At 40.0% G+C, this 15284-nt stretch overlaps 1 protein-coding gene across 3 annotated transcripts in view; it reads right to left on the bottom strand.

Annotated features, from left to right (window-relative positions):
- Positions 1–15284, bottom strand: part of drp2 (dystrophin related protein 2) — an 83156-nt gene that overhangs the window by 26856 nt on the left and 41016 nt on the right. For all 3 annotated transcript variants that reach the window (XM_051954473.1, XM_022201778.2, XM_051954474.1), the window contains exons 4-8: positions 12734–12854; positions 12046–12157; positions 10215–10371; positions 7411–7557; positions 2864–2942 (exon numbers count right to left, since the gene is read on the bottom strand). In XM_051954473.1, the coding sequence (XP_051810433.1) occupies positions 2864–2942; positions 7411–7557; positions 10215–10371; positions 12046–12157; positions 12734–12854 (616 nt within the window). The remainder of the gene's footprint in view (positions 1–2863; positions 2943–7410; positions 7558–10214; positions 10372–12045; positions 12158–12733; positions 12855–15284) is intronic.

Below are 15284 nucleotides of genomic sequence, written 5' to 3'. Positions count from 1 at the left end.
CCTTAGCCCAGGTGAGACGCTTTGCGCGCTGTTTCTTGTTCAAAAGAGGCTTGACACGAGGTATGCGGCAGTTGAAACCCATGTCTTTCATGCGTCTCTTGGTGGTGGATTTTGAAGCACTGACTCCTGCAGCAGTCCAGTCCTTGTGAATCTCCCCCACATTTTTGAATGGGTTTTTTTTCCACAATCTTCACCAGGGCGCGGTGATCCCTGTCGCTTGTACATTTTTTCCTACCACAGTTTTTCCTACCCTTTGCCTCTCCATTAATGTGTTTGGACACAGAGCTTTGAGAACAGCCAACCTTTTCAGCAATAACCTTTTGAGTCTTGCCCTCCTTGTGCAATGTGTCAATGGTTGCCTTTTGGACAGCTGTCAAATCTGAAGTCTTCCCCATGTTTGTGTAAGCTTCAGAACTGGACTGAGAGACCATTTAAAGCCCTTTGCAGGTGTTTTGAGTTAATCAGCTGGTTAGTGGGTGGCACCAGGTGTCTTCAAACTTGACCCATTTCACAATATTCTAATTTTCTGACCCACGGAATGTCGGATTTTCATTTGTTGCCACCTATGATCATCAAAATTAAATAAATAAACATTTGAAGTGCATCAGTCTGCGTGCAATGATTACATATAATGTAAAAGTTATACCTTTTGTTCGCAATTACGGAAATAAATCAAGTTTATGAAAATATTCTAATTTTCTGGCTTTTACCTGTACAGACTGAAGTAGAGTCACAAATCTGGAGGTGGAAGAACTCATACCTGACAGGTATTATTATGTTACTTGTAGTAGCATAATATATAACACTTAAGTCAGATATCTGACTTAAGTATTTTATATTACACTATTGCAAGTAAAAGTCCAATACTGAAAATTTGGCTCAAGTGTCAAAAGCAAAGGATTGACAAATGAGTATATATTATATTACTGTATTGTCTTATGACAATAGTCAAGTTGAAAATTGATAAAACAGAATAGTGGAGAAAAAAAAGATCTGCTACACAAATGTGAACAATTTCATTAAAAAAAAAAAACTTTTTTCTAATCTTTCCTTTTGAACATCACTGTTATTTAAATATAGCAACTTCAGAAATCCAGAGGAAAAAATCTTTCTTTGGTGAAACTGGCAGAAACTCAGACTTCTTAAGCACGATAAGGGGCCTCAACTAGAGCCTGAGTTAATCACAAAACAGAAAAAAACTGAAAACCCCTATTTGTTTTCGATCATTCAAACACACACGCACGCAGTATCTACAATAAAGACTAATATATGCTTGCAGATGGTCATAAAGGTCTGTGTATCATAGATATCTGCCCACATCCATGACTGCCGGCGTCGACCCCTCTGTAGACATCTGTATGCAGCCAAAAATTGTTACCATGTAGACTTTATGAGATAAGATTTTATTGTCACTGCACACAATAACAAAACGCAGTTTTCACATATTCCAGTTTGTTGGGAAGTTGGGGTCAGACCACAGTCAACCACCATATGGTGCCCCTGGAGCAGACAGGGTTAAGAGTCTTGCTTCAGGGTCCAACGGTGACAGCTTAACCACTGATCCACCGTTACTCTGTGTAGGTGGTAGAGCAGGCTATCCACCAACAGCAAGGTTGGTGGTTCAATCATTGGCCTTTCCATATGCCGAAGCATCCTTAGGCAAGGCAATGAACCCTATGTTGGTCCCAGTGGGAGGGCAGCGCCTTGCTTTCCCATCACTGGTATGTGTGTATGAAAACAAACGGTGCTCAAAATAAACTCTGTTTGAGGAGATTCTCCATCATCCACAGCTTCTAAACTCGTCATTAAAAGAACTCCATTTGAATAACTTGGTGCTGGACTTTGAAGGCGCTTTGATTTGCACATGCTTTCCATCAACTGTACAGAGACACAGTGGAAAGTTCCTTTGTTATACCAGTCCACTGTGCATGGCACATCTGAGAAAAAAAAATCACATTTACACGGTGCTACATCTAGTTGCAATGTTCTGTAAAAAGGACAAAGTCACAGCCAGCCTTTCAGAAACATCCACAGGGACCCCGTGTGTTTTTCTGTATTTGATATGAGGGGCAATGCGACCGTCTGCAGGCAAGACCGATGAGTACCTACTGTAGTATAAATAACCACACCCACTGTTCACTTTCAGAGTCCTGATCAGTCAGCGCACTGGGGTATGGAAACCAGGAACTGGCCTCAATGAACATAATTCTATCATAAGCACTATATACTGTATGATATGAAAAAACAAACTGAAATATAGGCATGCTGGTGCATAAAAACAAACAGATGTAACCCCAGACGTTTCTGCAGGGTGCAGTGGGCTGAACTGGCAGTGGAGTACTGCTATATAAGCCCCAGTGTGACTTCTCTGATCCGGCGTGACAGCAGTAAATCTGGATGGGGCTGGTGAGGACACTGGCGACGCACAAGTACACAGCACCACTCGGACAGGCAGCGCCGCAGCATTCAGCCTTTTCATTTCTTCATCAGGTTAAACTTGGTAAATCACATTTTCAGGCCCCCTGCTACATCTTTGTAGCCTTTGAAGAGGAGCAGGTAAAAGAAGAGACAGAATTCACAAATATGTATCTCTGCTCAAATGAGAACAATGACTGCTGTGATGAGCATCACCGGGGACGCGTTTGATGAAGACAGATGAACAAAGCCTGCCAGCTCCACCTCTTACCCAAATACACACAACCACACACACTAACACGGCAGTTTACAGCCTTATCGCAGCTAAACTGTAACACAACTAACCTGCTTTCAGTCACACACGCTCAGAGACGGTGCCTCAGCACAGCATGGCACAGATTGATGCAACATGAGGCACTAACTTCAAATAGCAGAAGAGGATTCTTACTGGAAAGGAAGTGCTGCGATCCAGGACCAAAGTCTCTGTGTGCATCCTGGAGCTGCTTCAGCCGCTCCTCTATCGAACCCTGAAGACGCACACAAACACACAAGCAAAGTTAAATCAAAGAGAATTGTGGTGTTTGTCCCGCTTCTTCATAAATCCCCACAATAGGAACGCACACACACAGACCACCTGCTTCTCCTCCATTAGTTAAATGCTGAATATAAATTATGTCTTTTTTTTCCCTCTGCTGAACCTCTTGAAGGACTCTGAAAGTCTTTGAAGAGCAGCAGGTAGGAAATGAAGACAGAGATTACAGAATCCTGAAACAAGAACAGCAGTTCCTGGTTGCAGTGTCAGTGTGGAAAAGAAGAACCTGAAAAGAAGATGAAATAGGAGAGAAAGAGGAGAGGGTGTAGCGACAATAACCATGGAGACCGAGTTGACAAAATTAAGTTTGCCATTGCCTTTGTAAAAACATTTCACATCAGTTATGTTTCCCAGCAAATGGGATTTAGTCTGACTAATCCTGGTTTATTTGAAAAGTATTGGATTTGGCACATGAGTCATTGTCAGCTGGATGTTGAAATGCGTCCTCAAACAATGGGAGTTAAATTCACTCGCTGTGAGGTAGAGAGACCGATAAAGTGAGAAACGGAAAAGAGAAAGAGCGACTTCAAAGAGAAGCACAGGCAATGGATCGTAATGTGTGAAGTTTGATGTATTAAGTTAAACATTTCTCAGTGTACACACATCATTGCTCCCTCACCAGAAAGTAAAAAAATATATAATCTGAAGCATGATTTAAATTGGTTGTGACTAATATAGAGCATTGTCAATGTGCCGTGGAGATGTTACTGCCAACTGTGCAGTGTTGTACAATCTATTTGTTGTACAGGCAATTTGAGCTGCCATAAGGAAGACAAATGACTAAATTATCCATGATCGACAAATATTAGTAAATTAAATTTAGAAATACATTTTCCCAAACGACAGAGCAGCCAAAATCGAGAGGGCACAGGATGTTGCTGGGATTTAGCATTTATCATTTTAATTAAGAGAGAAATGGGACACAGAGAGGGAGACAAAGAAAAAGGTTTCTTCATTCTGCTTGTTTTTTTTTTCCTGTCTGTGCATCTTATTGCACTGAAATTAATAATGTGGATGAGCAGATGCGGCGAGGTGCAAGTGAGGCAGCTGGACAAAGGCTGACGGGATTTCTCAACAGCCATTTTTAACACCCGTCTCTTCACATGTTGCTTGAACTTTACTGATGTAACAGAAAATCTGAGCAGTCCAAGATGTGAGATAAAAATGTGTTGATGACTATGGACACTGATGTATTGACCATAGGAGAGAATTTGAAGCTTTTACTTCCTAAAATCAAAGACCAGGGGACACACTCAAGTGGCAACCTCTGGGACTGAATAATGAAGCTGACACGAGTGGCAAAAACTGCAGTACCTCTGATGGCCACACGAGGCAGGCTCTCCATTGAGCCCCATGTTTAAACATTCACCTATACAAAAGTAATAAATGTGTTTGCAGCCTTGTACAGAAACTAATTGTGGTCTCTATATCTAATTGCCCCATTCACGACAACCATACAGGGGGTAAATTTCTATATAAATCTTTATTTCAAATTCTATTAGGTTTTGACATCCTGCATGATTAGAATGTGGTTCTTTGGGTGACAGGTGGGTAACATCACAGGACAGTCCATGGCTTAGAGACATTTGCATGACCAACCTCATGCTCCCCAGCTTTCCTGATTTTTAGATTTTACAAGAGTTAAGAGGAGACAGCCAATCAGAAAACTCAAATATCAGAGGGTTTGTCCTTCTTTGTATACAGTCAATAGACTGACTGCATCACACAGTGCAGCAAATGTCCGCTGAAGGAACTTATTGATGAAGATTCTCTTAAGTTCCAATGCAAAGCGACATCAATTAGCAGCTGGCAGACAGATAAGCCTCCATTTCTAGGCACTTTATTCTCAAAATTTCATGAGACTTTAAGAATAAGTGCTTTGAATTCATTTAAGAAGTGCCCTCTTCATGTAAGTACAAGAGTTAAAATCTTGATTCATTTTCATGCACACTCACCGAACGCTTTGTTGGAAACACAATAAGAATTCAGAGTTTCGCCTCACTTTTTTTCCTGAGAACAGGCTCTGCTCTGGCTGGCATGAATTGCACAAGATGTTGGAAACATTCCTTCATGCCGACAGTACTGAATGACAGAATTTCTACATATTTGTCAGCTGCACATTAATTCAGAAACTCTTGTTTTACCACATACCCAAAGGTGTGGTATGGATTCATATCCGGTGGCTGTGGAGGTCATTTAGATAAAAATGATTAATATTGTCAGGTTCATGATACCTCTGAGATGAGTTTTGCTTTGCAACATGAAGCATTATGTTGGAAGTGTCCACAAGAAGATGAGTAAATTGTGGTTATAAAGAGATGCGCATGGTCAGCAACAACACTCAGACAGGATGTGCTTTCAAACAATAATTGATTGGTATTAAGGGATCCAAAGTGTGCCAAGAAAACACGATAGTCTTTGAAAAACAGCACTGAGTGTGCTTTTCTCTCTAAATGTCCAGTTTATGATGATGTGTAAAAGCGCTAAATATCAGCGCCCCATTTTCCAGTTTATTCCTCTTGAGGGTTTTCTGTATTTTTATTCGGTGAATGCTGGTAAATCTCTACATGCATTTCTGAAAGCACCACTTAAGAAAGTGCATATGCATGCTGTTAACAGCTTCGTAATGCGCTGAAGATGATGCTGAATATACTTATGCTGTGCTATATATTAAAAATACATACAAAGTGTAAGTGTTGTAAAAGAGTCAATGCAATGTTTTATTCTTGGAACTGTTCAGCACAAAAATGGAGCTTAATGAGCAGTTTAAGCAGAAAACCTTAAATGATTTAGCTGCTGCTCGGGGCAGATGTTGCTCTTGAACTTACATTAAACCTAAAACAGGCCTTCTTCTAAGCTTTTCGTCATCTAATATAAATGTCATTCTATTATCAGTACTGTACCACATCTGTACAGAAAAGATATGAAGCTTCAAATATACCATCAAGAAAGTGTCATTTCAGCTAGAATAAATTATTACAATCAACGGGAAGAGAGATCAGAGGGTGACAATGACAGAAACTGGCAGGACAATTAAGCAAATTAATCATTTAATTAATGTGTGCGTGTGTCAGAGTGAGTTCATGTCATATTTTCCTTTTGAAATATTATCATGTCCGTTACGTCAAACATCACCTAATAAAGAGCTGCAATGCTAATGATAAAAGTATATAAGGCTTAAAAGGGAATCAACACAATAAATATAAATTCCAGAGCATATTAAAATTCTCTTATCCTCCTACTAGTAAGTAATAGGAGGCTCTTAATCTACTGTCTTCTCAACAGTAACAATGCTTTTGGGAAACAGCTGTGAAGCTTAAAAAGGTTCACTGAGAAACAAGGCCTTGGACTGAAGAAAAAAATTCAATCCAGTGGTACTCCGTAACTAATAAGTGCAATTTAAATGATTTTCTCATCTCCTTAAACTGATTTTTTTTTTTTTAAAAGTGAGTTTATCACAGTAATGAAATGTTCCTGAATAACAACAGCTGTTAGAGAACAGGTTCATACTGAGACTGGTGCCTAAAAGCTGCAGGGATTTGATAAATTTCAGACTTTCATTGCAAAGTCAACACTTATTCACTCACTGTGTGAAGAGTTACTCGATATAATGAGGAGCTTTTAATTGATTTTAAGCAGTGGCTGCCTGAAACACAAAGAAAAGTAAAACTTCACAGCATGATTTAAAAACAGGAAAGAAATAGTTCAATATCTTGGAAAATGAGCTAATTCTCTTTTCTTCCTCAGTCTTAGAGGTAAGAACATTGGTAACATTCACATATCTTGCACAGCAAGTACAGAATCTGGAGGCGATTAGCCTAGCTTAGCATAAAGACTAGAGTCCTGAAACAGCTGAATACATTCACGAAAGCAACCACACCTGACTGACTGAAACACATTGCATTTTATGTATTTAATCTACAAACAAACAGTATAAAATTAAAAAAATTACTCTTTGTAGTGTGGAGTTGCTGATGGGTGATATTGTTATCTAATCTATCTACTGCGACTGTAGGCATAAGCAAATAAGCATATTTTCCAACATGTTGAACTACTCCTTCAAACATACAAAGGCTATGGTGTTAGTATTCAGTGGTTTTGCCACTTGCTGTGAGTTAACTGCAAGAATATCAGACTCCAAACATCCTCTGACCTCCCTCTTCAGTCGTATCGAAATATCTCATCACACACATGGCCTTTAATCCATCTCAGTAAACACACTGTTGTCTCCCACAAAAAATGCAAAAGGCATTAAACAGTTGGAAGCCAGAAGATGAGGCGCCAATAAAGCCTCAAACATTAAGCATCAAATCGCTCTCTTATGTCCTCTCTAAATTTCACTTCTGGAGAAGCTGCTGCTGACAATGTCAAATAGGCAACACGGACTCAGCAGCGAACTCTACCTGAAGCACTTTCCATCTGCTGTTGAGATGCTCCAGGGCTCGGGCATTCTCCATCGACAAATGGACATCGGAGATCGCCAGCTGGTGGGCTAGATCATTGATGTGCTTCATGCCCTCTTTCACCTGGGTCAGCTCCTCCTTAAATAACTGCAGAGGTAAGACAAGCAGAGGATCAGAGGAGGGCGGCTGTGAGGAAAAGAGCAGTGGAAAAATGAAAGGGAGAAAACATACAAAATATAATACATTTCAAATAATAGACACAGATGAGTGAGAGGGCAGTTCAGAAATATTCAGTCTGGATCAACTCCTCTCTAATTAAAATAACTTGCAGCTTTCAAATGCTTTAGAAACTGTTTGGCAGCAACCATGTTTAAATCAAAGAGAAAGGATGCATAATGATATTGAACTAGCAGCAGTCTGCATTCATAGAGGATTATCTGTGTAAATAATGAGGGAAACCAGGGAATGTTTAACTACAGGATGACGGAGTGTGTGGGCAGTTTATGTTTGCATGTTTTTCCATTTACTGATGTCAACGTCAGAGTTTGTATTCAGTTTATAATTTTTATATTGTGTGTCAACTGTTGCCGTAGACTTTCACAAACTTCACATCTAAGCTGAAACCAACTTATATGCAAATAAAGACACCAAAAACAAAGAAGACATGATTCTAACAACTACAGTTTCATCATGTTTTTTCAACAATTACTGATGTCTTTATTTGACAGTACAAAGTACAGACACAAAAAGATTTTAAAAATAAAGGATTGGAAGTGAATGGTACAAGAAGCAATCAGTAGAAAAAAACCTGTGAAGTCAAACAAACTGAGGCCAGGAACAGCCAGCAGTCGCACGTCTTTTGGGAGTTACTTCTCTGCATATCTTTCTAATGGAGTCATTTCTGCAGCACATTAAAACAGTGTTCAAATACAAATGTTACTCAAATCAAATTAAGTTTTCATGTTCTCCATGATGGATGATCCACTGTAGCTGGAGCTATTTATAACCCAGAGAAGGCTCTTCTTCACACTGGAAAGATGTGAAACTCACCAAGTGGCTTCTAATCATGATCCTAAGAGCTTTGATAAAAAGCAACTGGACTTCTATTCTGGGCTCTAAAAGATGGTAAATGGTCTGCACTTACAGAATGCCTTTCCACCTTAGTAGTACTGAAAGCGCTTTACAGTGTTTCCTATTCATCCATCCACACATACCTTCACACAGCAAGGTCCACAGAGCTGCCATGTAAGCTGCCTGCCTGCCACTGGGAGCTAATTCAGGTTCAGTGTCTTGCCCAAGGACATTTTGACATGTAGAGAGGCAGGGGATCAAACCACAAACCTTGCGATTACTGGACAGCCCGCTCTACTAGTCCAGTTGCTTTTTCGTGAAGCTCCCAGGCTTACTATGACCTGGAAGGCTGAGAATCCACACAGACTTCTGTTGATGCAGGCAATGAATCCCTGATTGCTCAAAATACGCTTCCTGTGTTCAAACATCAGCAGGTGACATAAAGGACTAACAGAAATGGAAATGAAATCTGTAATCATAGGAGTCTGGCTGTCTGGTCTGCGTGTGTCAATGCATACTGTATGAGAAACTAAAAGTCAGTGAAGAGAAAAATAACATGTTTTAATAATTTGTAATTGTTTAAGTATTTTTGTTCTTTGAAAAACCAGGCTTAGCTATGCCAGCTTTATCCTATGGAGACTTAGAGGGAGCTATGAGTCTATCTGTAATAATGTGCCAACACAAACAAATAATTATGCCCGCTCATGTACCCAGGGGAAACCTGCGTCTTGCTGTGAGGCGACAGCGCTAATCACTGTGCTGCTTCGTTCTCAGTTATATGTCATAGTAATCATATGTCATAGTAATTTAGACTTGATCAGTCAGAACAACACATTTCAAGATGTCCTCTTGGGATTTTGGGAAGCAATTACAGGCTTTTTTTTTTTTTTGCTCTACAATTTTCTGACAATTTATATACACACAATCAATGCGTTTATAATTCATGGCGTAGAATAACCCTTTGTAGCAGCTCCTAGTGCCGAACGTGGCTTTCTAATGGTGTCCTACGTTCACTCACGTGTCTTCTTTTGAATGTGCATGCATGTGTGTGTGAAACCAAGTTGTGAGGGAGTACAGATGAGGCCAGCTGACAGGCCTACCCTAAAGACTGAGCTGAACATGTGCTGGCTGTGACAGGAGTCCAAACACTGACATGATTATTGTGAAGTGCCCTCACTTCTAATGAATAGCGCCACGCAATTACAGGCAGCGGCGACAGCAGCAGCAGCAGCTCGGCACTCCATAATGACTAAAGCAATGACCTGCCATTTGTTTAACAACATCCATTCAACCGAGGACTGTAACCCCTGTCATCTTAGCAGTGTCATTTTGAAGTGTCATGTCCTTGTCATCCTCGGTTAGGTCACAGTCACTCCGACAGATGTGTACACAGGGAACCAAAACAAACAATTAAAGCAACACCGTCTGATGCAGATCTCTCACTTATTCATGACTAACAAATCACGGTTGCGGTTTTGTTTTTTTTTTTTTTTAAAAACGCTGGACGTCGCTGTTTTGATGTTTGTTTACGACGTGTCAGTGTCATAATGTGTGTTTTTTTCAGGGATAGCTGGAGGCGGTTATCTCAGCGGAGACAATTAAGTCACTCTACAGGTAAAACCAATTTATATCAGGGTTTATGATAATGTGTGTACAAGTGTGTGTGTGTATGAAAGAAATAAAACCAGAGAAAGAATTTGTGCTGCTGTGCGGTTTCCTGTGTGTGAGTGTACCTTGGTAGCGTCTATGTGGTCCTGCAGAGAGTCGATGAAGAGGTCTCCGACAGGCTCCCAGGCGTCCCTCACCCCCTCCGCCTGCTCCAGGGCCCCCGCCAGCTCCTCCATCGCTGCTTGGATCTGAAGAAGGCGCTCCAGTGTCCTCTCCATGTGTCTGAGGGGTTGTGTTGAAAACGCAGTTCATTACAGTTAACTACCTGATTCATTAAAATTTGAAACCAATTTGAGTTAGAGCTTACAAAAAAAAGAAAAATCAATCAAAATTCACAGAGCATGCAGTCAAACACGCCATTTATCCAAATTTACAGACTGTCACTACTTTAGTAGGGCTGTGTGCATAATTGCACATTTCATTCCATCAGTTCTAAATGGCTTTTTCCCTGAAAACAAGTTAGTGAGCTCTGAACTTTCAAGATCCAAAAGTTGATAAATGTGTTTTCCTAATTGTTTCTGTAATGGATTATAGTTGCCACACTTTGTAATCAGGTTGTGGTAATTGTATTATGTGTAATATATTGCTGCATAACTCTGCTGGATCAGCACACACACAGTCATGGAAAAAAGAAACACTCAACTGCATAGCCCTGGAAGTCACATGCACATGCTGTATGGTCTTCGTTAAAAATAATCTTAATATATGTCTAATAATTTCAGATTTTATCACATATATATGAACAGAAAGCTCTCCTTGCTTTTCTCTCCTGTTACACACAACCTAATGAGCTAAAAAGCAACAAAGGAAACAAACATCAAACAATAAATACACAGAATCGACAGTCTTTCAGCACTTGACATGTGTCCAATACCACTTATATTCAAGAATTAAATTCCTCATGACTGGACAAAAAAAAAAATCCAGTTTGTTTTCTCTTTTAAGAATTTAACTAATGGATTTTGGGGTGATTTTTTGCCTGCATGAGCTGTAAAATTTGCCTAATTCTCTGATGTCTTATAATTAGAAACTTCAATAAAAATTAATCACCAAAACTGGAGTTCAAAGGCTTTTTAGAGGACAAATGGGCTGCTATTCCAAACGAAAATCTGTCTGAATATATCCCACTAGTACTGGCCTTGAGTATATATTTCATATTATCATTATTGCTGTTTATAATTTCGCTCCATTCACAATAACCTCGAAAATCTCCTTGCACTTTAGCAGTTAACAACAAGGGCCCAATGATAAGAAAGAGTGCAGGAACCCAGAGGAGGACGAGGTAGTTAAGTACTTTACTGAATGTGAAGGACAAATATCAACCCATCCCTTCAACATCCTACTTACATTAAGCAAGAGAGTATTATCAGCAAAATGTAGTCTTTACTGAGAAAATGGTCCATGTGAGTGACTTTTTATCACAGATGCATCAAAGTATGAGCAGCTTTTTACTGCTGTATCTGATAAAGATGGAACTCCTTCAAAGGGTCACAAGATAAATCTGTGGATTTATGAGATGATTAACGGGGTTAGAAAAAAATAACAAAAAATGAAAAAGAAAGTCTTACTGTACAAGTTTGAAGGCTCTAATCTTTCTTTTATCCCCGGGGGGGTCTCAATCAATTATTAAAACGACAGTAAGTTCAGAGGGGAAAAATATCTTTGGTGGAACTTCTAACAACCAGATATCTGAAATGTGACAAGCTGTCAGATATATACAGAAGATTTTCCCTTGAAATGTAGCAGACTAGAAGTAGAAAGTTGCATGCTGTGGAAATACTAAAGTACAGGTACCCCAAATTCGCAGTTAAATAGCAAAGTACCTGAGTAAATTTGCCTGCAGGAACCACACCACTGAATAAGATCTATGCGATGCTTTAAAAGAAAGTGCCTGACCTATGGCGGTCCACACAGCGAGCTGTCAGCTTTTCCCACAGGTCACTGGCCACGTTCGCCTGCTTCCATACAGAGCGGCTCACATTCAAGATCCGCCGGCGAGGAGACACCTCTGCAGAAGGCGGAAGAAGTTATATAGGGCCATGCAGGGGTAAAAGCATAAAGGTGCAAAGGTGCAAGTGAAAGCAAAAAAAAAGAGCAGACTGGGAAATAACAGGGTGGAGAGAAGGGCAGGGGTTAGAAGTCAGACAGGAGAAGAGCAATGATTCAAGAAGGATGGTTTAAAACTCAACGAAAAGAAACGGAAAAAAAGAGAGGAGGGAAGCAAAACAAGTTGGAGAACACAGCATGGTAGTTTGCTACAGTTATTCCCCCGGTGAGCATCCAGAGGTGAGAGTCAAACATTACGATGAGGACGTGACGGTGGAGAAACACACGAGCATGTTGTATTATTGATCTGAGCAGATGGTACTGGAGGGCTGGTGAACTGGAGCTAATTGGTCCCGACCCGTATACTTTCCCTAAACTCAGTGTGACACCAGAGGACGGATCACTGCTAATAACTACTAATGGAAGGTTTCACCTGCATGGGTCCTACCAAATGAACTGTGTGGATCAGTTGAGGGGGTTTGTGAATATGACATTTTGGCTGGCGCAGCAGTTGGCACAGAGTATGGAGGGAGCAGACCTTTTCCATCAGTCAGGGTCTCCTCTGGCTCCTGAAAGGGGTGCTGAGCCAGAAAGGCCTGGGCAGACTCCAAGACGGAGTAGATAAACGGCCCACGAGACTTGACATCCTCCATGAATGCCTGCAGGGAGACGGAGAGAGGAGAATTAAAAATATAAGCTCATTGGAAACTCAAGTGCTGGTCCCTGAAAAGATGTACAGAAGTCACGTAGGCCGGACTGAACAACTCCACGAATGAGACAACCTCAACCAAACACAGATAATGGTGCAGTCCAGTGATAAAATAAATTGATCAACACTGTTTTTCATTATCAAATAATGTTAAGTATTTCATTAAAAGGCAGTCATTAGCTGCATGGTTCTAGCATCTCAAATGGAGGCTTTGCAGTTATATTAATGCACCATATTGCTGTAAATTAAACATCTTTTGGTTTCCCACTGTCTTTGCATCAGCTGCTTTATAGTGCAGTCCCTGGACTCTGGGAGATTATGATAGTCATTTTTCACTATCAAACATTTAGACTAAACCCCGTTTCAGATCATTGATAAAATAATCTACATGTTAATCAGTCATGGAAACATTATCTAGGCTGTAGTTTCTGTGTATTGAAGCAGCTTTCATCAATTTTTTTAATGGTACTTCTGACATTTATAGATTTATAAAAAGGAAACTGACCTTACAGTAGAATATATTCACAATACAGTCTAAAAGCACCAAAGGCTCACCAAGATATGAACATCATCATCATCATCAAACCTTACAGTACCTTATTCTATATATTTGTGACTACATGCTGTATCTACAGACATACATTAGACAACAGAAGATAGTGTACATCCCTGTGCAAAATCACTTAAATGTCAGATTTTAAATTGCATCACCTTTTAATAACTGCATAATTTCCAAGTTAATGAGTATATCCTCCTTTCAATAATCAAAAACAAATACATTAGAAAGACTATATTGAAAATACAATAGAAACTCAGTGCAACAAAAGTGAAGACACCTGTGATCACTGAAACAAAATTAAGAACTGCTGTGATTCCCAATTAGTTTGTTAGCACAGACGTGGTTATAAAATGAGCTGTGAATGCCAGAACTTTCTCAGTGTTCGACCTGTTGCCTGTATCACTCTGCATGTCTGCATCGTGGTTCCACATGGAAACAAGTGGCAGACGAATTTAATAATCTGATTATGCGATTTCACAAACATGGAAAAGGATACAGGAAGATTATTGGCTAACAAAATAATCTGTCTAAACACAGCTGCAGCAGGAATCAGGGGATGCAGAATGAATAACAGTACCACGATTCAGAGCCGCAGTGGCTGTCATCCTAAAAATGTCTGAAGCACTTTCCTGTCCTGAAAAACAGACAAGCAAGTGCTTCAGACTTGGCGCAGAGGTTATCAGCGGAAATTGGTTCTGTGACAGCTCAGACAGAGTGAGGGACAGTGCCTAACATGAACCTCTGGAGACAGCGTCCAAGAAAAACAAATCCTGCTTCACTAAACTGCAGCATTAAGCTCTGCTAAAAGACATGGAAAGAAGACTGATGGAATATTGGGAGCATATTCTTTGATTAGATGAGACCAAGCTAAATTTGTTCGACAGATGGGGTTGAGCTTATTTTACATGAACCTGGTCAGGACAGCTACAGTGCATGCATAGTCCTAACCGTGAAGCACCGAGGCGGGAGTGTGATGACATGAGGCTGCATGAGAGTAAAGGCACTGTGGAGATGACATTTATGGACAGCACCATGAATACCTGATGATATTCCAAAATACTGGCAGAGAACATAACTCCCAGCTTGACAGAAGACCTTGTTATCATGCTGGAATATTCCAGCACACTGCCAAAATCACACTAGAGTTTCTAAGGAATAGAAAAGTGACAGCCATGACCTCGACAAGTATGTTTCCTGCTTCGAATCCAATAGAACAGAAGAGAAAGGTAAAGCAACGCAACCGCACAAAGCTGGTATCCTTCAAGCTGAGGAGGATTGAGTCAGTCTATAAAAATACAGGCGGGCTTACAAAGTTGAAAAATAAAATATTTAAATCTCAGTAATAAAAATTGTACTGACTTTTGTTGCATCGAGTTTTAATGTGGGGCCTGTATTTTTAGTATAGTAAAGATAAACTGTAAGTTTATAATTTTACATAAGAGCAGACTTCCCACAGTTCAGCTTAGAGATGATTTAATAATGGAGAGGTGAAGCAGTTTTTAATCATTTTACATTTAAGTGCTATTGTGCTGGAATGTGCTCGTTTTTTGTTTGATCCTTTCGATTAATGTCTATATTGACTTACTGAGCTTCTCTCGTTCCAATTTGAGGTCGCATATGCTGCAGACATTTACAAACCCTGCAGCAAACTGGTACTTTTGGCCTGAAATAAACCTGACTTGACTTAATTGGCCCAATTTTTTTTCAACAAATCCAGGCTGTAAACAAAAACAAACAATAGAGTTTGACTTCTAATATCACCATTCTGTAGTGGCATTCTCATTGATCAAGCATATTAGCAGTTACTGATAAGCACCTGTT

Source organism: Acanthochromis polyacanthus, chromosome 10 (assembly GCF_021347895.1).
Source record: "Acanthochromis polyacanthus isolate Apoly-LR-REF ecotype Palm Island chromosome 10, KAUST_Apoly_ChrSc, whole genome shotgun sequence".
Lineage (NCBI taxonomy): Eukaryota > Metazoa > Chordata > Actinopteri > Pomacentridae > Acanthochromis > Acanthochromis polyacanthus.
The sequence above is the reverse complement of the archived record's forward strand: the minus strand, read 5'-3'. Positions and strand labels throughout refer to the sequence as shown.